Raw genomic sequence first — 23,662 nt, forward strand, 5'->3', positions numbered from 1 at the left:
TAAAACATTGTCTTCCTTAAAAACAAGTGAAGTTTGATCAGTGGTTAAACGTGTTCAGACAGTTCCCTTATACCTGACTGAACGAGTTCTTTCCAGAATATTTTTTTTTTGTTTAATTAGTCTACAAACAAATTAAATCTACACAATACTTTTAAATGCACATTCACTCTGTTGTTTGATACTGCTTCACTCATGTGTCATCTGTAGCCATAAACCATTCACACATTTGCCCAAAGTGAGATATACCTCATTCTTTTGTCTGTATTTTGCCCATTAACACTCTTTCATACACCCATCTTTGCAGTAGTATCAGTGTCATCATAAATTACAATAACAGCGTGTAACTGGTGTATATTATGGTTGGGTATAGCATGTTAGCACATTAGCGCCATGAATGCAGAATGTAAATGTGACAAAGTACACATTATATACTGCATATATATTATTTTAAATAATTATTGAGTGATTAAAACAGCATCTTTTACTGATCTCATGTAAATTCTTCTCATAGAATGAGGCATGAAGTCACCGGTAACCTATATTAATGTCACATTAAGGTTTTACATGTAGTTTTGTGCATCCTCATAGTTAAATGTTCCTCTAAATGCCTCCCAGAGTAGTTTGGGCAGGATACCGTTGTTAAGCTGTTGGCACTTTTTTTTTTTTTTTTGGCTCTGAGCAAAGAAAAAAAAAGAACTTCGCAGTGAGTGTACCAGGCCCTTAAGAAGTATGACAATTTGTACGACAGTTAATTGTCATAATCGTAAAAGCACTAAAACAGACAATTAATCGTCATAATCTCAATTATTTATTTGCGACTGATGTCTGACATAGCTGAGTGTGTTTCTTGTCTCTTGTATCCAGGGGTGGTTCTAGGGTCATTCGGGGCTTAGCCCAGACCTCTGTGGATACACTGGGCCATCCTTTGATGAAATACAATACACTTTACATTAGTGATGTAAATGTTGGCTGGCAGCATTAACCGGTTACCCAATAAGCCATGTATCAAACAAATGTCAAAGATCTGTACTGGCTTAAACAAAACAGTCTCACATAACATGTGCATATTTAGTAATAGTTATTACATCAACAATTGAATGAACAACCATATAGTTCCTCCTTATATTTCATAAACAATCAAATTTTTTGGTATATACCACAAAGTATAGGTTTTCTAGAAAATCAATAAAAATTGGTTTATATATTAAATAACCATATTGTAATGTGTATATATTTGGAAATGCCAGTCACTGAATTAAATAGTTTATAAATGAAAACGGAATATTATTTTCTCAAAAATAAGAAGTCTTACATACACACACACACGTACATCAAGTGCTGAAAAGGAGCTGCCAACAATACAGCGCTTCTGTACTTTGGTGTTATATCGATTATGCTACTATTTGGTGTTATCAATATTGTAGAAAGACAGATATAATTAATTTACACATATATATTACTTAATATTAAAATATAGGGTTAAAATTTATAAAATGATTTAGTATTAACATGATACCGAAGCACTGGTTCTTCTGACATCACTACAAGATGATAAAAGCATTCAGGGCTTTTTGGAAAACATTCTTGGCTTAAGCCCCGAAAGCCTAGCCCTGGTGCCGCCCATGCTTGTTTTACATTGTGCTTTTTCTTCTCTCATTAAATAACTTTTTTTAAACTTAAACTAGTATTTCCTGAACATTTATTAATTTGTGTGGGACATAGCTCTATAATAAGTGGGATAAAAGTCTGTAAATACCTGTTAATGGATATTTGTTGCTTATGAGACCATTTTTAAGATATGTGTCATGTTATATGGCCTAACTTCTCATTTATCTTGTTGTTTAGGGAAAGGAGAGACAGACATCGCTCTAAAAGTAGAGACAGCAGTAGCAGAGGAGACAAGTCGGTCACCATCCAGGCACCAGGAGAACCCCTTCTAGATGCAGAGTCCACTCGTGGAGACGACAGGGTTGGTACAAACTGTGTAGGATTATTAGAGGGACCATTCAGATGGTGATGGATTCTGTCTGCTGATGCAGATTTAATGCTTCATTATGTTATAGTAATGTTATAGTGAAAGGAATAGTTTACCTAAAAATTAGAATAGGCATTTACTCACACTCATGTCAATTCAAATCGGTTTGACTTTCTATCTTCCATGGAACAGAAAAGCTGAATTTAACCCTTTGTTCACATCAAACTGGTGTGATTATACAAAGTTGGGCTCAGGCATACAAACCTAATCTATTCAACATCACAATATCTTTCAAATAATCACAAAATAAAAGTTTAAAGGCATTACCATCACAGCTGACTGTTTTGATGCAGCTATGTACAGTACTGTGCAACAGTCTTAGGCACATAAGATGTTTCACATAAGCATTTGTCTTAAGATGGTTATTCATATCGTCAGCTTTAGTGTGTCAATAGGAAATATAAATGTTAGACTCCCAAACTTTTGTAAATAGAAAAGATTAGAATCAGAACAGGGAGCCCTGCAACAGATGTCATGGCCCCCACAAAGCCCCCCACTGAACATCATGTAATCGAGATTACATAGAGACAGAAGCAATTGAGACTGCCTAAATAGATGGAAGAAATGTGGTAAATTCTCCAAGAAGCTTGGAACATCCCATCTGCCAGCAACCAAGAAAAACTTTGTAGGTGTACCTAGGAGAATTGATGCTGTTTTAAAGGCTAAGGTGGTCACACCGAATATAGTTTTAGCTTCTTTTTTTTCTTTTTTTTTTTTAAGTTTACTGGACTTTGTATGACATTAAGTGCTAAATGAAAACTATTCATTTAATTATTTTTGAAGATATCCTCACTATGCAACATTTTTCACAAGTGCCTAAAAGCTTTGCACAGTACTGTATGTTAACATAAAATTCAACTATTTAAAATATTTCTCTTTTTGGTCAACTTTAGTCTTGGTTCAGTAACATTCACACTGTTGTGTTTGGAACACAGTCAACTATTATATTGTAGTAATATAAAATCTATTATTGTAATTTTATTGAAAATGAATCAAAAGTGATAGAATTTGTTCCTAAATTCCTTAACTTTCACGCTTAATTTAAAGGCCATACGGTACAATAGAAATAAAGTTAGCAGGGAGTGAGGAGGCTAGATGGCTGCTTAATGCTGAGCTCTGCGCCATGTTGAGAGAATTATCCTACTAAACTAGTATAAGACAGTCAGTTCTAATAGCGATTTGTTTCCTGATTAAAGCTGAATGAGTAAAATGTTGAAACTGGAGATATTAAAGGTGGGGTATGTGATTTGCAAAACGGCCGGCAGAGTTTGAAAATACACAACTCATAAGGTCCTACCTTCTCTCCTCCAACGCTGGCCCTGACTCCACCCATTCGAAAAACATGGACGCGCAATCATGCACGAGCGAAAACTCAGATGCGCGAGAGCGAGCCAGGCTAGCATAGGTTGGAGCTGATTTTCTCATAACTGTAAAAAAAAAAAGAACATAGCCAGCCCTGGCGTCTGTACAGCGGTCTTCTATTCAAAACAGGATTCATAGAAATGTGGAACAACCCCACTAGCACTATAAAAGCTCTATTCTCCATACATAAATACAATCGCTCACATCAGCTTCCTCCCCAAACAGGTTGTTTAGCTAGCTAGTTCATCATATGGCTGGGCTATAACGTTAGAACAGCTACAATTCTCACGCGCATATCGTCAGTAAAGACAGTTCCCTGATTAAATACTACTAGTTAATCGGCTTCTCACCTGTCAAGCAGAAAAAATGCCACAGCCGCATCTGTTGGTAGTCCTTCAGTTGCCGCCAACGTTTAAAAGCAACGCCTAGAATGACCCTTGTTTTTGACCTTTCTCTTTCGGCCGTTTTGTTCGCAATTGCTCTCTCGAAAATATATTTTCTTTTCTGTGATGGTGTCTTGTCTGCCATTCTACAAACGGAAGCAACTACACCTTCTCCTTCTCCTTCTCCTTCTCTCTCTCTCTCTCTCTCTCTCTCTCTCTCTCTCTCTCTGTACCGGGGCGACTTGCACTTCCTGTTACTGGGTCACGAGCTTTGAGTATGCGCACGAACGGGACACGCGCGCCAGGGTGGTGCGGGGAGGGGGGCATGATACGACCGTTTGATTGACACATTTTCTGTCCAATGATTCTAGATGGTCTTGAAAATGATCGGCTGGAGTTTTTCGAGTCCTGCCTGTTCCACAGATGATTAAATTGCTTAATTTTCATTTCAGTGCTTCTAATTTACAGCCAGTAAGTGGGTTAGGAATAGGATTTCAAGTTATTTTGAAAAAATGGTCAAAAAAGAAAATCACATACCCCACCTTTAAGAGACATTTGAGATAACAGGCTCCTGAACTGCCTCAGGATAGCGAGAGTTTCAACCTGCAGCCGGGTCCAGAGAATGAAGTGTCACACGACATAGCGAATATTTCCCTATGTTGAAGAAACTACAACTTCTGTGGAGAACAAGCTATCTGCGCTGATGACGGCAATCGATGATGTCGGAATTCCTCTAGGAAATGGAGAAAGGATGGCAAGCGAACCTGTCAGCAAGTAAATGTGAACTTGATCAGTTAAAATATAAAGTGGATGAAATGGAGAATCGGAGTCAACGGAATTATCTCCGCTTCATCGGTGGGAAAGGATAGCAGAAACATGATTACGTTCATGGGGGGGCCTGATCTCCACAATAATCGATACATCGGAGCGATGGATGGAGATACAATGGGCACACAGAGTATTCGGCCCTCGACCCAATCCCAAGGACAGACCTAGACCTATACTGTTGAGATTTCTAAGATCAATGAATCGTGATTCTGTGTTTCATGCTGTGCGGGAGAAGGGGAAGATCCACTTTGAGGGTAATCGTATACAGATTTTCCATGACTTTGCAAGAGTGACGCAACTCAAGCGAGGGAAGTTCAGTGAATTCCGAAGAGTCCTTCATGCTTGTGGGGTGAAATTTGCAATGTTGTATCCAGCGACCTTAAGGCTTGAGACCAGTGAGGGATATAAATGCTTTGTTTGCCCAAAAGAAGCCTTGAAGTATGTTACAGAGATGGAGCAGTGTTTGGACTGATCCTTCATGTTTGATCTATGTATTGTTTTTATTTCATTATTATGTCTTGAGCTGTTTTAGATGGTAAGGACAGTCATGTGAAATTCAGGAGTTTAATTTTATTTGATGGCTTTTAAGTATTTATTTAGGATTGGTTATGTCATCTATAGAGTAGGCTAATGCATATTATGTATATAGTATGCATACTGACCGGGGATTAGTATTTCGCGGCGATGTTTTGTAACAGTTGTTTGCAGCCTTTGACCTACATGCGAGTCACGGACGTCAAATTTTTGTTTGAAAAGACATTTATCGATAATGAAGTATGCGCTCTGTTCTTGTTCAAGCACAGTTTATCTCGTTCGAATTGGGGTTAGGGTTTCAATGGCAAAATGGTACATGTATGTTTTTGATTGCTATTTTTATATTTCTTTTTTGAAAGTTGGTATTGCATTTATCTAGATTACTGCATCTCACCACATGGAATATCATGGTGTTAGGTAATCCAGTTAAAAGAAACTCACTTGTCACAGAAGGAAGCAGAGAATCTAACGGGGTTGGGTTGGAAAAGTATTCTATAATGTGGGTAGAAGCAATGGTAGGGGTGTTAAATAATTGTTTATTATTGTTAAATAAACAGTTAAATTTAAATGCATTAAGCAAATGAAGGATAGAGAGGGGAGGATTCTTGTTTTACTGGAGGAAATGCATGGGCTGTCTATATCATACTAGCCAACGTTAATGCTCCAAATAGGGATGATCAGGCTTTCTTTGTAAATGTAAAGGGTATGTTATATATACAGCTGGGCAGTATGGTATTGTTTTTGATGGGATTTGAATTTGGTGTTCGACCCAGTGCTTGATCGGAGTAGTTTGATGAGATGTAAAATGACCAAAGCAAATGTAAAGTTAAAAAAATATGTGCGACGCTTTTGGATTAGTAGATATTTGGAGGCTTTTGAATCTGGATGGGAGAGATTAGAGAACATTTTATGAGAAGTAGAATAGAATGTATAGAATTGATTATTATTATTTTCAGATCATGTTTTGGTATGTATGGATAGGCATCATACTTACAGATGGAGATTCAATTCTTCTCTTTTTCAGAGATCTGATTTTAAGGAGGCTTTGAGAACTGAAATTAAAATATACGAGGAGACAAATGTGGCAACGGCACCCTCTGCAGGACTTCTTTGGGAAATATTGAAGGCAGTTTTAATGGGTTATATTATTCATTATGCATCATATATTAAAAAATGTAATATTAAAGACTAATTTGGAAAGAGAAATTAAAAAGAGGGGATTAGAGGTGATGAAAAATTCCACACATGAAGGTTTGAGATATTTAACGCTATTGAAATATAGGTACAGGGATATGCTATCTAAGAAGGTGGAGTCTGGATTGTTCTGGACAAGGCAGAAATATTTTCAATCTGGAGACAAATCAGGCAAGCTTCCGGTAAACTATATTAAGCAAAGAGAAATGTCTGCTCTAAATGTCTGCTCCTGCTATTCAGTCTTCTGAAGGAATAATTGTTACTAAGTTAGAGGATATTAATGAGGTTTTTAGAAAATTCTATATGGATTTATACACATCTACATGTGAAGCAGAGGGTGGAGATATAAAGGATTTTTTGAAATTCTTAAATTTACCTAAATTGACAGAAGAGCAGAAATAGGAACTTAATTCCCCCATTATAATGAATGAAATTGTAGAAGTAATCAGGTCCTTGCCCTCCTCAGTCTCCAGTGCCGGATGGCTTTACTACAGTGTTTTTTAAGTGCTATACTGCTGAGATGTTTTCATTACTGCTTAACATGTATAATGAAGGTGAGTTTCCACCCACCCTGTCACAGCAGTTTATTACCCTTATCCTTAAAAAGGATACTGTGTGTAAGAGCTATCGTCCGATCTCTTTAATTCCTGTGGATGTTAAAATACTCTCTAAAATCCTGGCAAACAGGATGGACAGTGTAATACATTCTTTGGTTCATGGGGATCAGGTGGGTTTTATACATTGAAAAACTGGGGCGGATAATATTAAGAGACTTATTAATATTATGTGGTCAATGGCTGACACACATTTGCCAGTAGCAGCAATTTCACTGGACGTGGAGTTTGAGTGAATGGAATGGGGTTACTATTTGAGACATTTAAAACCTTTGGGTTTGGGAGTGTTTTCTGTACACGTGACCCCAAACAGAATAAGAGGCAGATTTCTTCTTATTTTACGTTGGCAACAGGGACCTGGCAAGGATCTCTCTTATCCCCCCTGTGTTTTTTTTTTGGGATCTAGAACCACTCGTGGCAGCTATAAGAGCAAGTACAGACTTGGGGGTTGCTGTGGGGGGAACGGTTCACAAATTGATGTTGTATGCAGATGACATTCTGTTGTTTGTTTCAGATCCCCAAAAGTCTGTGCCGTGTTTGTTAGAAATTAAAAATTCATTTTCTTAACTTTCAGGTTACAAAGGTAACTGGTATAAGTCTGAAGCTCTTCCTTTGACAGCTTATTGCCCAGTCTGGTGCAAAGCATAATCATTGAAGAGAAGTGAATCTGTCCATCTCAGTCTCAGTTTACCAGTTTTTTTTAAGCACTTTAAGCTCATGTTACTGTATTTTTGTTATTATCGTCAATATTTGAATATAAGTCTGTCTGTGCAAAAAGTTCAGGCTCAGGATTGTTTTTCACTTTAACCCCCTGCCAGTGTCGTTTTTCCGTCCTGCTCCCTTTCAGTGGCTCAAAGAAGGTATTAGGTACAAAGGTATTTTCCTCATGAACTTAAAGATTTAGTGAGCGTGAAATTTGACCCATTACTGCAGACATTTTGAATGATGTAGGAAGGTGGTCATCATTAAATTTGTCTCTTTGGGGTAATGTGAATGTTCTCAAAATGAACTGTCTCCCAAGAATTAACTATTTACTTCAATCAGTCCCGGTAGAAATTCCACTGTAAAATTTCAAACAGTTTAATAAGATAACGAAGTAATTTCTCTGGCATGGTAAGCGGATTCGGCTACATATGAGCAAGTTGCAACTGCCGGTTGATAGAGGGGGGTGGGACTTCCTAAACATATGTTTTATTATTACGCCTTTAGCTTGAGACATCTGGGTTACTGGTCCCTCCCTCCTGAGAGGGCCCCTCCTTGGTTTAATGTTGAGCAATCTATCCTGCTACCGCTGCCGCCACTGCAATGCTTATCCATTAAATTACCTCTAACAGTACAGTCTTACCCCATAATATCACATCTCCAATCAATTTGGAAGAAAGTACCAAGAATATTTAAGTTTAACCCCTGTTTGAACATAGCTAACAGGTTTTAAACAAATGAAACAACAAATAAACATGCAAATACATGATACATGACGTGAATTGTGACAATCAGATGTTGTGTAGAGTGATGGAGACTGTTTGAGCAGTCAGTCACAATATATGAAAAATTTCATATAGACTACTTGAAAAAATGGAGGTTTATTGGATAAATTGGGGTAAATACATTTTTTGAAGGTACAGGATAATGACCTGGTGGTGAGACGCAATATAAAACTGTCATTAAAATATTTGGTGACTTTTTCAAATTTTTATTTTAATTGTTTGTTTGTTTTTTGTGGATTTATTCTAGCAATCTACATATAATTCTGACTGACACATGTTAACGGGCCAATTTGGTTGCTTAGGAGACCTGGTTGGAGTCACTCGGCACACCCTGGATTTGAACTCGCAAATCCAGGGGTGGTAGTCAGCGTCAATACTCGCTGAACTACCCAGGCCTGCTCACATTTACTCTATTGTTAAATAAATTAAAATCAATGATGACTAACCAATTTCTTGCAAGTTCTTTGAGACAAAGTATAAAATAAATATATTTATATTTTTATGTTTGTTTTAATGTACCATGATTAATCGCAATTAATCATAGAACAATTTAATTGATTCACATCTCAAGGATAAAGTGTACACAGTGCTGTGTATATACATGTATGGAGTAGAGGTAGATCAATAGATTGGTTTTACCGATTAATCCGTGCCGATTGTTGCTTTTTGGAACTATTATTTATCGGCAACAATCTATGCCGGAAGTTGCCGATATATTTGTTTTTATTATTATTCCTCCGCACTTCTCAAATTTATTTTTTTTTATTGAAGGAGGGCGTGCAAAGAAAAATGTGCCTGTATGGAAATCTTCCTCGTCAGCACATACATCGTGTCTCCAACTTCATATATTGGGAATAAAGAGAATAATATATAGGCTATATAATACCCATTGGTAAGTATAAAATGTAGAGCAACAGAGCCAAGTCTCGAGTCATTCCCCGGTGTGTTTCAGGCTTGTTTTGTGTTAAAAGTCCCAGGTTCTGAATCCAGTCTCTTTTTTTTCTTTCAGATTATTATTGGGATTTTGGTTGAAAAATCACACCTGGGATTTTATTCATTTTGGACTCTGGCCTCTATGTCTGTGCCAGCTAATAAAATTGATTCATAGAATGTTAGAACATTTTCTAAGTTATTGGCTGATTAATCGGTTATCTGTGTTTTCCACCGGCTTAGTTATTGTGTCTGCAAAATCCACTATCGTTCAACCTCTAGTATGGAGTAATCCATACATCAAGCACTCCAGAAGCATTTAATCTTCATGTATTCTTCTAGAGCTGCTCTGAGTGTGGTTCACTTAAACTGATGCCATGGCCATAGTTTGCATCTCAGCGCTACCTTTTACAATGCTTTTGTGATGTTCTTTTGTGATTTTGGAGCTTTATAGCCCCAACCTTTATTATATATATATATATATATATATATATATATAATATATATATATATATATATGTATATGAGTGGCCAGGATACAGGGTTCAAGTAACAAGAGTGTGAGTAAATGAGAGAATCTTCATTTTTGTGTCAACTGCTCTCCCAATTTTATCAAGATAATGTTATCAAATAATGATTTAAAAATATTTTTTACCATTGTGATACATCAAGATGTTGAACTTGTTCATGTCCCTCTTTTACTCTCACTCATACTCGCTCTCTCTTCATTGTCCCTCAGGATGATAACTGGGGCGAGACCACCACGGTTGTCACCGGAACTTCTGAGCACAGCGTCTCAAATGAGGACCTCACTCGGGCCTCTAAAGAACTGGAGGACTCCTCGCCCTTGGAGTGTCGTCGTTTCGCTGGGCCGATCCTGAGTGGCATTTTGGGTCTCTTTGCTCTTCTGACGCCTCTCGCCTTCCTCCTGTTGCCTCAACTGATGTGGCGCGATTCGCTAGAGCCCTGCGGGACCCCGTGCGAGGGTCTTTATGTCTCCCTCGCCTTCAAACTCCTCGTCCTCCTGATCTCCTCCTGGGCTCTGTTCCTCCGCCCCTCTCGCGCCACGCTCCCACGCTTCTTTGTTTTCCGCTGCCTCCTGATGGCACTGGTGTTCCTTTTTGTGGCGTCCTATTGGCTATTCTATGGTGTGAGAGTGCTGGAGCCAAGAGAGCGAGATTACAGGGGCATTGTGGGATATGCTGTGTCGCTGGTGGATGCGCTGTTGTTTATTCAGTATTTGGCACTAGTGCTCCTTGAAGTGAGGCACCTCAGGCCGGCCTTTTGCCTCAAAGTGGTGCGCACCACGGATGGCGCTAGCCACTTCTATAATGTGGGCCACCTTAGGTAAGTTGGTATATCTGTTGGTGTCATATTTTAGGGATGTGTGTTTTGGAAAACTAATTTCATTAACGCTTAGTCAAAGCTACAGGTGTAATGATTCACTCATATTCTTGATGGATAGATTACCAATCCTGCCAATTCAAATACATCGATCCTGAAGTAATATTTTTTAATTGTTGTGTCGATTTAGTTAAATTGTTTTAATTGAAGAAACATTCTACCTCTTACATGTTAGGCTAACACCTTATAATTGTGATTTTATTTTTCTTTATTATCATTAATCATTAGGTGATTTAACTTGTCCTGCTGCTTCTAAACTTAAAGCATATGGTTTTATTTTATTAAATCAATTTGAATAAAATACAGGAAATTCAATTAGACTTTATCTGATTAATCGATTAATCAGAGAAATAATCAAAGGTTTTCTTAATAACTGTTTGTTGCAGCCCTATACTTGACACCTGCACAATCTATTTGTTGTTATAATTAACTTATTTAGTTGGTGCAGTTAGTTAATATTAAACTTTTCCATTCAATTTAAAATTAGAGTTTGTATAATTAATTATTAATGTTTTTTGGATCATAAATTGTAGTTAAGTTGTTTGGTTGAGTTGTTTTTTATTTATTTATTTTTATCCCCATTTGGAATGCCCAATTCCCACTATTTATTAGGTCCTCGTGATGGTGCGGTTACTCACCTTAATCCGGGTGGTGGAGGACAAGTCTCAGTCGCCTCTGCTTCTGAGACCGTTAATCCTCGCACTTTATCACGTAGCTTGTTGTGCATGACACCGCGGAGACTCCCAGCATGTGCAGGCTCATGCTACGCTTTGCGATGCACACGCAACTTACCATGCGCCCCATTGAGAGCGAGAACTATTAATCGTGACCACGAGGACCTTGTGACACTAACTTCCTTAGCAACCGGGCCAAGACCTGGCTGGAGTCACTCAGCACACCCTGGGTTTTGAACTCGTGACTCTGTGAACTCGCTGTGCTACCCAGGCCCCCATTTGTAACTGTTTATTGATGTTTTACTTTTCTTTTTGGTGTGCAGTTGTTTACACCTTCAATGTTATTTTGCAACATTCTGATAACTTTGAAGCTTGCCTAAGAGCCTTCTCTTTGTATTTTAATCAAAATGAGTGGATAATGGAGACTATAACCTGATTAAAGCTGTAAATAAGGCAATGGTGTCAAAAAAGATTGAAGTTGTTGACAGCAGAACTTGTGTATTTTGTTCTCAGTATCCAGCGGGCAGCAGTGTGGGTCCTCGATCACTACTATACTGATTTCTCTGTTTACAACCCTGCTTTACTCAACCTACCAAAGTCTATCCTTTCTAAAAAGATGTCTGGATTCAAGGTGTACTCACTGGGAGAAGGTACATGACTCCTTTCTCATCTTTTACCATTTAAATGTGCTGTTGCAAATGTTTTGAAGTATGTCGACACCTATTGGTCTGGATGCTGCATCATTCAAACAGTAGTTTTCAGTTATCAATGCCATTTTAAAAATTCAGTATGCACAGTAAACCAGGATTAATTTAATCCACGAATGAAAGTGTCCAATACCAGGGGAGTAACCGAGATTAAGCATGTAATATTCAAATGGTCGTGTGACGCAGCTCATGGCTGCTCCCATGAGTGGTCAAAATGTAATACATATTTCAAAATTACTATTAATTTCTTTAGAAGTAAAACTTTTTAAATGATGAAATTTGTTTTAGCTGGTTTTGTGCATTTTGTTATGCTTTGGTTCTGTTTTTGAACGTTTTGTTCTGGCTTTCTTTCTCTCTCTCTCTCTTGATATAGTTCTCAAAATGTCCCTTTCAAGGCGCCATTCAATTGATAAAAAACAACTAAAAGCACTAATTGGTAGATTTATGTGCAAATTTCCCAGTGGTTCTTATTTGTTTTATTTATTGTTCCTCCCAGAGAACAGCACCAATAACTCAACTGGTCAGTCACGTGCAATGATCGCTGCCGCGGCACGCAGAAGAGACAACTCTCATAATGAGTACTACTATGAAGAGGCAGAGATGGACCGCAGAATTCGAAAGCGAAAGGCCAGGTAAGAGTCCTGAAAAACAATTGAATTATTTCCAATTACAATTTGTGTTGTTACATTTAATGCTGCCTTCACTTGCTATCAGAATTATCCCACTTCTGAAGTGGTAATTATGAGTACATCATGTTCAAGTGCTTTGTTGTCAGAAAGAACAGGAAACATGGAAAACGCCAGGTTCATTCATACATATTTCTTGAGGAACTTTTATTTTGACACCATAATATATGTTACTCAGTTAGCTTGCAGCCTATAATGTAATTTTGGTCAAATACAAGTTTATTTTCACAGTGCAAAAATGTACAACATGCATAGAATGGTTGGGGATATACATAAATGAATATGACCAAAACAGCAAATGCTAACAATTAGCTATATTTAGAGAAATTAACAAGACCTGTCATGCAAAACAGAAACTGTAATCTCCTCCACAATGTTGAAATACATGATTCGATACTCCCACAATACAAAGCCTGAATAAAGAAAAGTTAATTTAGAATGTTTATATATATACTTTTAAGACATATGCAAAAGTTTTCCTTTACTTGTAAATCTTAACACTTTTACTGTTGATTAAAGTGCAAAATGATCCATCAGGGAGGAGTGGGACTAAAAATCAGCTCTGCACAGAGCAATGGTGACACTAGAATAAAAATATTTATAATTCTGCTGAAAATACAGAATTATGTTAGAATTAAATTTACTGGTGAAATCAGACATTACATTAGGCATTATTAGGACCATCAAATACATTTCCTCATAGCATTATTATACATTATATTCAGCATTATATGATGTAGTTCTCCCATAAGTGCAGATTCACTCTCACGTTTTAAAAGTAAAATGTAGGCAAGTTAATCTCTCAAGCACATCAAACAGAACAAGCACTCTGTCAATGCACCTGATGCAGCAGATGGTCCACATTAAACTGGATGCTTATGATCTTCTTTGAAGTCTTTATAAAGTGCTCCTGTGAGCTGAAAAAATTGGGTTGTTTTTCCACTATAGCTTATAAACGCATTTTTTTCTACTATAAAGTAGCGTCATTGATGGAGCATCTCCGTGCACGCCACACATTTCCAAATAATCATTAATGAAAATCGATGCTAATTGTTGCATTTTCTCCTTCAAGACTGGTGGTAGCAGTAGAGGAGGCATTCACACATATCAAAAGGCTTCAGGATGATGAGGTGGCAACTTCGCCCAAGCACCCTCGTGAGGTGATGGACCCTCGGGAGGCAGCACAAGCCATTTTTGCTCCCATGGCACGAGCCATGCAGAAATACCTTCGTACAACACGACAACAGCCGTACCACAGTATGGAGAGCATCATTGCTCACCTGCAGTTCTGCATTACTCACAACATGACACCCAAGGTGAATGATTTGACAACATTCAGTTATGGTCTGAATAGGGCTTTACTCTGAATAGCATACCACAATTGCTACCATTTGTATTTATGCAGTATGAATAAGTATATTTAAGAAAATTAAGATGACCTTTTGACAATCCTACAATGCAATGTTCTTGACACTCCATTGTCAGTATGACAAATGAACAGGAATAAGTTCGATCTTGTACTTATTATTATTTTGATTGAACTATTAAATGTAATGTTTGAAATGTTTTTTGCACATTGCACATGTTACATTCTGTTAATAAGAAATAGTATGCAGAGGGAAAAACCACAAACTGGCGACAGGGTATTAGGCGAACAAAGCTCAGTGACACGCAAGGGCATCAAAGGCTATCCAATCTGGTCCAACCCAACAGAAAACCTACTGTGACACAGAAGTCACAGAAAGTTTTGGTTACCGAGAAATGTGTCACAACACACAGTGCAATCGCATCCTGTGCGTAGCAGCAGACTGGTCAGAGTGCCCATGATGACCCCTGTCCACTGTCGAAAGCACCTACAATGGGATCACAAGCATTGGAACTGGACCTTGGAGCAGTGGAAGAAGGTCATCTGGGTTCTTAAAGATCACGTGGACGGCCGAGTAGCTGTGTGCCGTTTACCTGGGTAAGTGATGACACTAGGATGCACTGTGGGAAGATGGCAAGCCAGTGGAGGGAGTGTGATGATCTGGGTCCGGCCATTCATGTGGATGTCAATTTGACACGTGCCACCTGCCTAAACATAGTTGCAGGCCAGGTACACCCCTTCATGGAATGTTATTCCCTAATGGCAGTGGCCTCTTTCAGCAGGACAATGCACCCTGCCACACTGCACACATTGTTTGTGAATAGTTTGAGGAACATGATGAAAAGTTCAAGGTGTTGTCTTGGCTTACAAATTCCAAAATCTCAATCCGATTGAGCATCTGTGGGATGTAATGGGCCAAAAAGTCAGATCCATGGCGACTCCACCTCACAACTTACAGGACTTGAAAGATCTGATGCTAATGTCTTGATGCCAGTTACCACAGGAAATGTTCAGGGGTCTTGTAGAGTTCATGCCTCGGTCCTTCGATGCTGTTTTGCTGGCACGTGGAGGACCAACAGCATATGAGGGAGGTGGTCATAATGTTTTGGCTCATTTGTGTATAGCGATACGCATGTTGCAATTCAACACATTGGGATTTAACTGCCCCAAATGCGTGTGAGAAAACGGGAATCATGTGGGCTCAGGGTTAGTTTCTCTTGTGTCTCTGAACCCAATGAGAAATGTCGCTCTCAGAGTTTGAGCATATTCAGAGGACCAACTTTGACCAGCTATTTTTTAACTATGTTCGAAGAATTGCTTTGTTGAGGAGTGGAAGCATGTGTGAATAAACTGTTTCCATGACCTTAATATGGATTTTGAGTTGTATGCAAAACTTTAGAAAATCTAGGTTTCCTAATGCAAGAATGTTAAATTTGCATAATAATAGTTTAATGTTAAACATTGACATTCCATTCTGAACAGCTTTTGTTTTCATAGAGTATTTAGCTGTCAAGTGTACTTGGACCAACCATTAATCCTCTTTTTATTAAATAAATGTTTTATTTGAATCGGTTAGCACTGTGTATAACATGTTCTTGTATATGTAACATTTACTTACAATTTAAACCTAAATCTCTCCATCTTTCCATCAGGCTTTTCTCGAGCGATACCTCACACCTGGCCCTACAATGCAGTACCAGCGAGAGAATGGTAGAGGGCGCCAGTGGACTCTGGTGAGCGAGGAGCCTGTGACTTCAGCGCTGCGTCAGGGACTGGTGTTCACCCTCCGTCGTCTTGATTTCGCTCTGGTTGTCACGGTGACGTCTCTACCTTTCTTCAACCTAGGGGAGGAGTTTATCGACCCCAAGAGCCACAAGTTTGTGATGCGGCTTCAGTCGGAAACCTCTGTTTGAGAATGACAGCAAATGTCATGGAAATGCAGTGGACTCAAGCGAAGGCGAGACTGAGAACAATCCATAATAAGGGCAGGAGAGATCAATAGAAAGACGGGGGGGATAACCACTCTTTTACATTTAGATATCACTCACGTCTTTTTAAATGGCTGTTTGTGCTTTTTTACTTTTAGTGAACAGCCTTCAATCTATGAAACTCACTAACTTTTATGCATTTTAGCTGTGAATAACGTTTTACATGTATCAAATACTATTTTCACATATCGGTCACTACTGGTTTTGAGGGGTTACTGCACAATATAAAACAATTTACAAGCAAATCTAGGCACCATAACATGGCTGACTTCAACAGATGAACAAACGTGTTACTATTGCAGTTCTCACAAACTGTCCTAGTACGTGTGACCAACACTACACATAAATCTCTAAAAGTGTATACTGATCACAAGAGAACAATCAAGTGCTTTACTGTTTTTCTTGCTGTGTAAACTGGGTATCCAGGTCAGAAGAGCTTGTGAGATGTATGTTTGTAACTCTCCTATTGCCCTTGAGTTTTGTATCTGTTGTGAATGTTTTAAGACTTTGTATGTATCTTGTTTGTTTATTTTAATGATTCAAGGGGCCTTTTTCATCATTTATTTACATTTTGTAGCCAATTGGTTCTGTATACCAGCAATGTTGTTTTCCTTAGAACACAATTTTGTTCAAAAGGTGGCAAACATGACTTTTATGTGTTTAGTATAAAGCGTAAGTCTGTCACATATGACCAATCAAATTTATCCTTTACAGAAAAAGCAAAAACAGCCGAGAATGTTACGAATGTGTGCCAAATTGTTATAATTCTGCCTCCGAGGCCTTTATTCATGTTGTGACTATGCACACAGAGATGGTCGTATTGGAATCCACCTCAGATTTTAGCTGATTTAACTTAAGTCCTCCTATCATGTCTTTTCCACAAACTTCACTCTTTCTCCTGATAACAACATTGAGTTATAGTAGTTTTTTGTCCCTCACTTTTTTTGTACATAACCTTTTATACTTGCGTGTATGTCAGTGAAACAGGAATCTGAAATATTGTTGGTTGTATTATGTTTTTCAAAACTTGCAGTTTTAGTTTTTCATTTTTAGGCCTGATGCATGCACATAGGTGATGCAGTTTTGTAAAAAACAAAAAACAAAAAAAATCAATCTACTTTATTATATTGAATGAAAGTTAAGCTAATCTTTTTAACTGTTTCCCTTAAAATATGGTTTGTTTGAAAGATATTTGTAGATTTTGGTTATAGTGTGAAACCTTTGGTAATATTAGAACTAAAATGTTGCAGCTTTTTAAAATAAATGATCGACTCAACTCTACTTATTTTAAAGGCTTTGGCTCATGTTTTGAGAATATACTAATTTAAAGAGTTTTCCTGCAGTGTGGACATTCACCACTCTTTAAGACCAAATTTATTTTCCACTTTAGATTTTTTTATTTTTAAAGGTGTAGTTCACCCAAGAATTTAAATTTGCTCATCATTTACTCATCCTCATGCCATCCCAGATGTGTATGACTTCTGCTAAACACAAATATTTTTGAAGAATATCTACGTTCTGTATGTTCATACAATGCAAGTGAATGGTGGCCAGAACTTAAAGGTCCAAAACAACATAAAGGCAGCATAAAAGTAATCCATACAATTTAAGTGGTTCAATCTAATTATTCTGAAGTGATACGATTGGTGTAGGTGAGAAACAAATCAATACTCAAGTCCTTTTTTTTTTTTTACTATAAAGCTCCATTTTTACTTTAGCTTTATTTTAGGAAGTTTGCATTCTTTGTATGTATCGCCACCTACTGGGCAGGTTGGAGCATTTATAGTAGAAAGCGGAAGAAAAAGTCATGCACATCTGGGATGGGATGTGGGTGAGTTTTTTTTTTTTTTTTTTTTTGGTGAACTGTGCCTTTAAATGATAGAGCCCATTGTAAAAAGAAATGGCTGTGCGCAAAACTACGCCGTGGTCAATAAACGAGGTGCAGATGTTCCTCTCGTTAGAGATTGTCTTTCAGGAAGTGTCTCAGCTGTTGGCCGCACAGCTGAGACACGGCTACCACCGGACCACCAACACAGTAAAAAAAAAACCTTGACTACAGAACCATCAAGGAAAAGTGGAAGTGGTTCGACCAAATGGGAGGGAGAGTGTTGTTGGAGTCCACGATGGAGGATGGTACAGTAACTCTATACTCTGCTTGAAATCTTCACATTATGTATTTGACCAGCTACTGGAACGTTTGCATTCAAAACAACCAGGCCAAGTTACACTTTTGTAAAATCACCATGCAATAACTGCTTTATGCAGCACAATGAGCTAGTAGTTAACAGCTAGCACTCATGTTATTTTTTTTGTGTCGTGATTAAGATGATGTCACAGCAGTAGAGGTGGCGCAACTATGACGATCAGCCTATAATACCACCCACGTTGAGGCGGCACTAAACTAGGAAAGCGAACCGTAATGGGACGTGCCGTTGAAAAAGTTCCATTTGACTCGCTTGTGTCTGTTATGGGGAATCTGCCACGATAGTGACCACACAGTAAGTGAGGAAAAACAACTGATGTGTTGGGGACTTTTACGTATTGTAGCTGTTTCCAGTCATTTATTTGGGAAGTACAGCAATGAGCCAAAACATTATGACCCCATGTGCAGTGAATAACGTTGATCATCTCCTAACAAGGCCACATGTCAAATCACATTATTGTCACACTACTGTGTACACACGTCTTGTGTGCAGTTCCGAATAACATAGCAGTACCAATTACAATAAATAACATATTTAGACAACACAATTTACATAACAAATGTACACACTTACAACACAATGTACAGTAAACAATACACACAATATAGAATAAACATACAATAAAAATAAGGGTAAGTGTATATAAAATATATATATATATATATACAGTAGTTGAATTGGGGAGAATATATTTGACAGTCCAGTGTGTGATACAAGATGATGATTAATAAAGGCAGTGCTGATTGTTGATCGTGAGAGATCAAGTGTTCAAAAGTCTGATTGCTTGGGAGAAGAAGCTATCATGTAGCCGGCTGGTGCGGGTCCTGATGCTGCGATACCGCCTGCCTGATGGTAGCAGTGAGAGCAGCCCATGACTCGAGTGGCTGGAGTCTCTGATGATCCTCCAAGCTTTTTTCACACACTGCCTGTTATAGATGTCCTGGAGGGAGGGAAGCTCACCTCCGATGATGTTTCTGGCAGTTCGCACCACCCTTTGCAGGTCTTTGCGGTTGTGGGCGGTGCTATTGCCGTACCAGGTGGTGATACAGCCAGTCAGGATTCTCTCTACAGTGCTGGTGTAGAACCGTGTGAGGATGTGGTGGTTCATTCCAAACTTCCTCAGCCGTCTCAGGAAGAGGGCTGGTGAGCCTTCTTCACAACGGCCTCAGTGTGGACCGGACCATGTGAGTTCCTCAGTGATGTGGACACCGAGGAACTTGAAGCTGCTGACTCTCTCCACCAGTGCTCCATTAATGGTGATGGGGCTGTGTTCTTTGTCTTTCCTCCTGAAGTCCACCACAAGCTTCTTGGTCTTACTGACGTTGAGGGAGAGGTTGTGCTCCTGACACCAGCGTGTCAGAGTGTGCACCCCCTCTCTGTAGGCGGTTTCATCATTGTCAGTGATCAGACGTACCACAGTTGTATCATCAGCAAACTTAATGATGGCATTGGAGCTATGTGTTGCCACACAGTCATGTGTTGCCACACTGTATTCATGTACAGGGAATACAGGAGTGGGCTGAGAACACAGCCCTGCGGGGCTCCAGTGTTGAGGGTCAGTGATGAGATGTTGCTGCCCATTCTAACCACCTGACGTCTGCCTGACAGGAAATCCAGGATCCAACTGCACAGTGAGCTGTTTAAGCCCAGAGCCCAGAGTTTCTCATCAAGCTTGGAGGGCACTATGGTGATGAATGCTGAGCTGTAGTCTACAAACAGCATTCTCACATATGTGTTCCTTTTTTCCAGATGGGAGGGAGCAGTGTGTATTGTAGATGCAATGGCATCATCAGTGGAGTGGTTGTTGCGGTAGGCAAACTGCAATGGGTCCAAAGAGGTGGGCAGAACAGAGCAGATGTAATCTCTGATTAACCTCTCAAAGCATTTGCTGATGATGGGGGTCAGAGCAACAGGACGCCAGTCATTTAAGCAAGTGATTTTGGCTTGCTTCGGTACAGGCACAATGGTTGATGTTTTAAAGCTTGTGGGGACTACAGACAGGGAGAGGGACAGGTTGAAAATGTCTGTAAAAACACAAGCCAGTTGGTTCGCGCACGTTCTGATGACGTGGCCCGGAATGCCGTCTGGACCCTTGGCTTTACGGATGTTCACCCGTCGGAAGGATCGGGTTACATCCGCAACAGAGAGAGTGAACCATCCTCTGTAGCGTCGGCCGCGAATACTTTCTCCGCGAGGGCGGTGTTATTGTCCTCAAAACGAGCATAAAATGTATTAAGCTCATGTGAAGGAGTGGTGGTGGTGTAGTGGCTAAAGCACAGGGCTGTTAATCAGAAGGTCACAGGTTCTAACCCCACGGCCACCACCATTGTGTCCTTGAGCAAGGCACTTAACTCCAGGTTGTTCCGGGGGGATTGTCCCTGTAATAATTGCACTGTAAGTCGCTTTTAAGCGTCTGCCAAATGCATAAATGTAAATGTAAATGTGAAGGTCTTGGTAGATTAGATCAGTGGCGGCTCCTGAAAAAATTCTCAGGGGGGGCAATTTTTCTGATAATGATTAAGGTGACCCATTAAGGTGTTCTTTCACATTCCTCAACACTGCAAAAACAATCTGCATTCCATAAACAAATAAAATATCAGCTTAAAATACAAGTAGACAAATTGTTGAGAGAAGTGGATCTTTAGAACTACATTTTCTGGAATGTAGGATATCACCAAATTGCTACTTAATAAAAGCAAAGTAACTTCTGCCCTCTTGAATAGATTTGTGAAAATGTACTTGAACAGTGATAGACATTTTGCCTGAAAACAGCATTTGAAAATAATTTCTAGAAAGGTAAACACAGCTATTTGGCTTAGTAAATATGAACAACCATATTCTGGCCATTTGTATAGATTTGTAAAAATGAACAGATTTTCTTTAACTTTTTTTTGAATGAATGAAAAATAACTATTTAAAACAACATCAACTGTGAACTGATTTGGTGTGTGTGTGTTAAAGAGACAGACAGAGAGAGAGAGAGAGAGAGAGAGAGAGAGGCTACATTATTTGTACTGAAACTGTGCTCTTCTCTCTTTCAATGCAGCAAAGCGGTCAATTACTTTCTCATTGAAATCAGGCATGTTGAGGACGAGTTCCCTCTCCATGGAAAGCATGGCCAGTGCATTCAGACGTTCCTGGCCCATTTAATTTCACAGGAATGTCTTAACTCGTGTCAAAGTTGAGAAACATCTCTCAGCTTCAGCTGTTGTCATGGGAATAGTTATGAGGATGTTCAACAGAGTCACAGTCTCAGAGAATGTCTCCTGGAGGTTGTAGCTCATGAGAACCTGGTACAGTGCTAGTGCACCACAGCTGCCCTTGAATTCAGGATTCTCATAGATCAGAGAGAGTTCTGTTTTGAGTTTTGCCTTGTTCAGCATGGTGTATGCATTCACAGTGGCATTCAGAGCCTCATCAATAAATGAATGGCAGTACCTTTCAAACATATCTGCTTGCAGTAAGGTAGCACTCACAAGGTGGCCAATGAAAGAGAACCTTGCTTTGGTGTGATCCAGGATGGTGTCGCAGACCACTTCAGACAGCCTCTGCTTCTCTTCTCTCAAAGCCGTTCTGGGTCTTTTGGCTCCTGTTGCTACTTGCAGCTGCTGTTGAGAGGAGTCCCTGAAGGCAAACAGACCAATGTGTTTGTTAGGCTATATACAGTACTGTAGTCTATGTGATGCATAGGTATATGCAATTTATCCACGTATAATACAAAGATTTCAGTTCCACTTAAAATGAGCAGGGATGCATAAAGTCTTTAGTGTTTAAGTTAGCCTTTGTGTCTCACCTAGCCTGGATGTTCAGCACAGTATACAGTATATAAAGTAAGCTAGATTACACCAATGGCCATATATAATGAGAATAATGTAATTTCTAACACAAATGCAGTCTCCTTTCATGCATACATTTTCAAATGACAAAGCTCTGCTTAGAGAACGATATATTATTGTTTAATCTTACCTTATGGCCTGCACACTGTTTGTGAAGCTGTCGAGGGCAAGTTTGATGAAGACAGCATCGATGTCCTTCTTCTGGAGCTTCTGATACAGAGTATCGACGTGGGGCATGATTTTGTGAAAAAGCCACAGGAAAAATGTTTTATCTTCATCATGTAGCATCCTCACGTTGCCATATGCCTCTCTCACGGTGGGCTGGTCAAATGAACCCAATGAACACGTCCTGATGGCTTCCAAACATTGTATGAGGTCGTCTCGATTCTCGTAGACAGTGTTCACGACTCTGCTGTTGAAGTTCCACCATGTGGATGAAGTTCTGGGCAGTCTTAGTGCAACAGTCTTGTCAAGAATGCTGGTCCGTTTGGGTGACCGGGAAAAAAAAGTTGCAATCCCGCTCAGATCGGAAACTTTTTTGATGCGAGAAGTAGCTTGCTGCATGATGAAATTCAGCTGATGTGCATAGCAAAAATGTTTACATGAGAGTCTATGAGAGACTTCTGGGGCGATTTTCAACCTGACTGAAATCGCCCCAAAAGGGGCGGGCCATTTTAAGCACGACTTTAACCTGATTGGCAGATCAGATGTCTAGATTAGAACACTGATAACGACTGTTGCCGTGATAGAATTGGTTAGAAAAAAATCCCTTCCTTTTCCCGTTTGGCAGTGCGTCGCCCATATCGCCCTAATGAACACACCGCCCCTGGATTAGATGGTAAGCGAACAATCAGTTCTCGTAAAACACCCCCGGATTAGATGGTAAGGGAACAATCAGTTCTCGTAGAACAATCAATTCTTGTAGTCAATGTGTTGAATGCAGGAGAAATGGGCAGGAGTAAAGACCTGAGTGACTTTGACAAGGGCCAAATTGTTATGGCCAGATGATTGGGTCAGAGCATCTCTGAAAAGGCAAGGCTTGTGGGGTGCTCCCGGTTAGCAGTGGTGAGTACCTACAAACATTGGCCCGAGGAGGGACAAACCACATACAGGGTGTGACAGGGTGTTGGGAACCAAAGGCTCATCGATACATAAGGACAACGAAGGCTATCACGTCTTGGAGCAGTGGAAGAAGGTCGACTGGTCCGATGAGTCCTGTTTTCTTTTACATCATGTGGACTGCAATGTACAGTGCATCCGGAAAGTATTCACAACACTTAATTTTTTCCACATTTTGTTATGTTACAGCCTTATTCCAAAATTTATTAAATTCATTAGTTTCCTCAAAATTCAACAAACAATACCCCATAATGACAACGTGAAAGAAGTTTGTTTGAAATCTTTGCAAATGTATTAAAAATAAAAAACAA

General features: G+C 39.3%; 1 protein-coding gene across 1 annotated transcript in view; it reads left to right on the forward strand.

Moving 5' to 3' along the window:
- vangl2 (VANGL planar cell polarity protein 2) overlaps positions 1 to 17,463 on the forward strand; it is a 46,603-nt gene extending 29,140 nt beyond the window's left edge. Inside the window, exons 3-8 of the mRNA XM_052090448.1 lie at positions 1,846 to 1,969; positions 10,107 to 10,714; positions 11,959 to 12,095; positions 12,649 to 12,784; positions 13,911 to 14,154; positions 15,857 to 17,463. Coding sequence (XP_051946408.1) covers positions 1,846 to 1,969; positions 10,107 to 10,714; positions 11,959 to 12,095; positions 12,649 to 12,784; positions 13,911 to 14,154; positions 15,857 to 16,117 — 1,510 coding nt within the window. The 3' untranslated portion in view covers positions 16,118 to 17,463. The remainder of the gene's footprint in view (positions 1 to 1,845; positions 1,970 to 10,106; positions 10,715 to 11,958; positions 12,096 to 12,648; positions 12,785 to 13,910; positions 14,155 to 15,856) is intronic.
- Positions 17,464 to 23,662: the final 6,199 nt, after the last annotated feature.

Source organism: Xyrauchen texanus, chromosome 2, assembly GCF_025860055.1.
Source record: "Xyrauchen texanus isolate HMW12.3.18 chromosome 2, RBS_HiC_50CHRs, whole genome shotgun sequence".
Lineage (NCBI taxonomy): Eukaryota > Metazoa > Chordata > Actinopteri > Cypriniformes > Catostomidae > Xyrauchen > Xyrauchen texanus.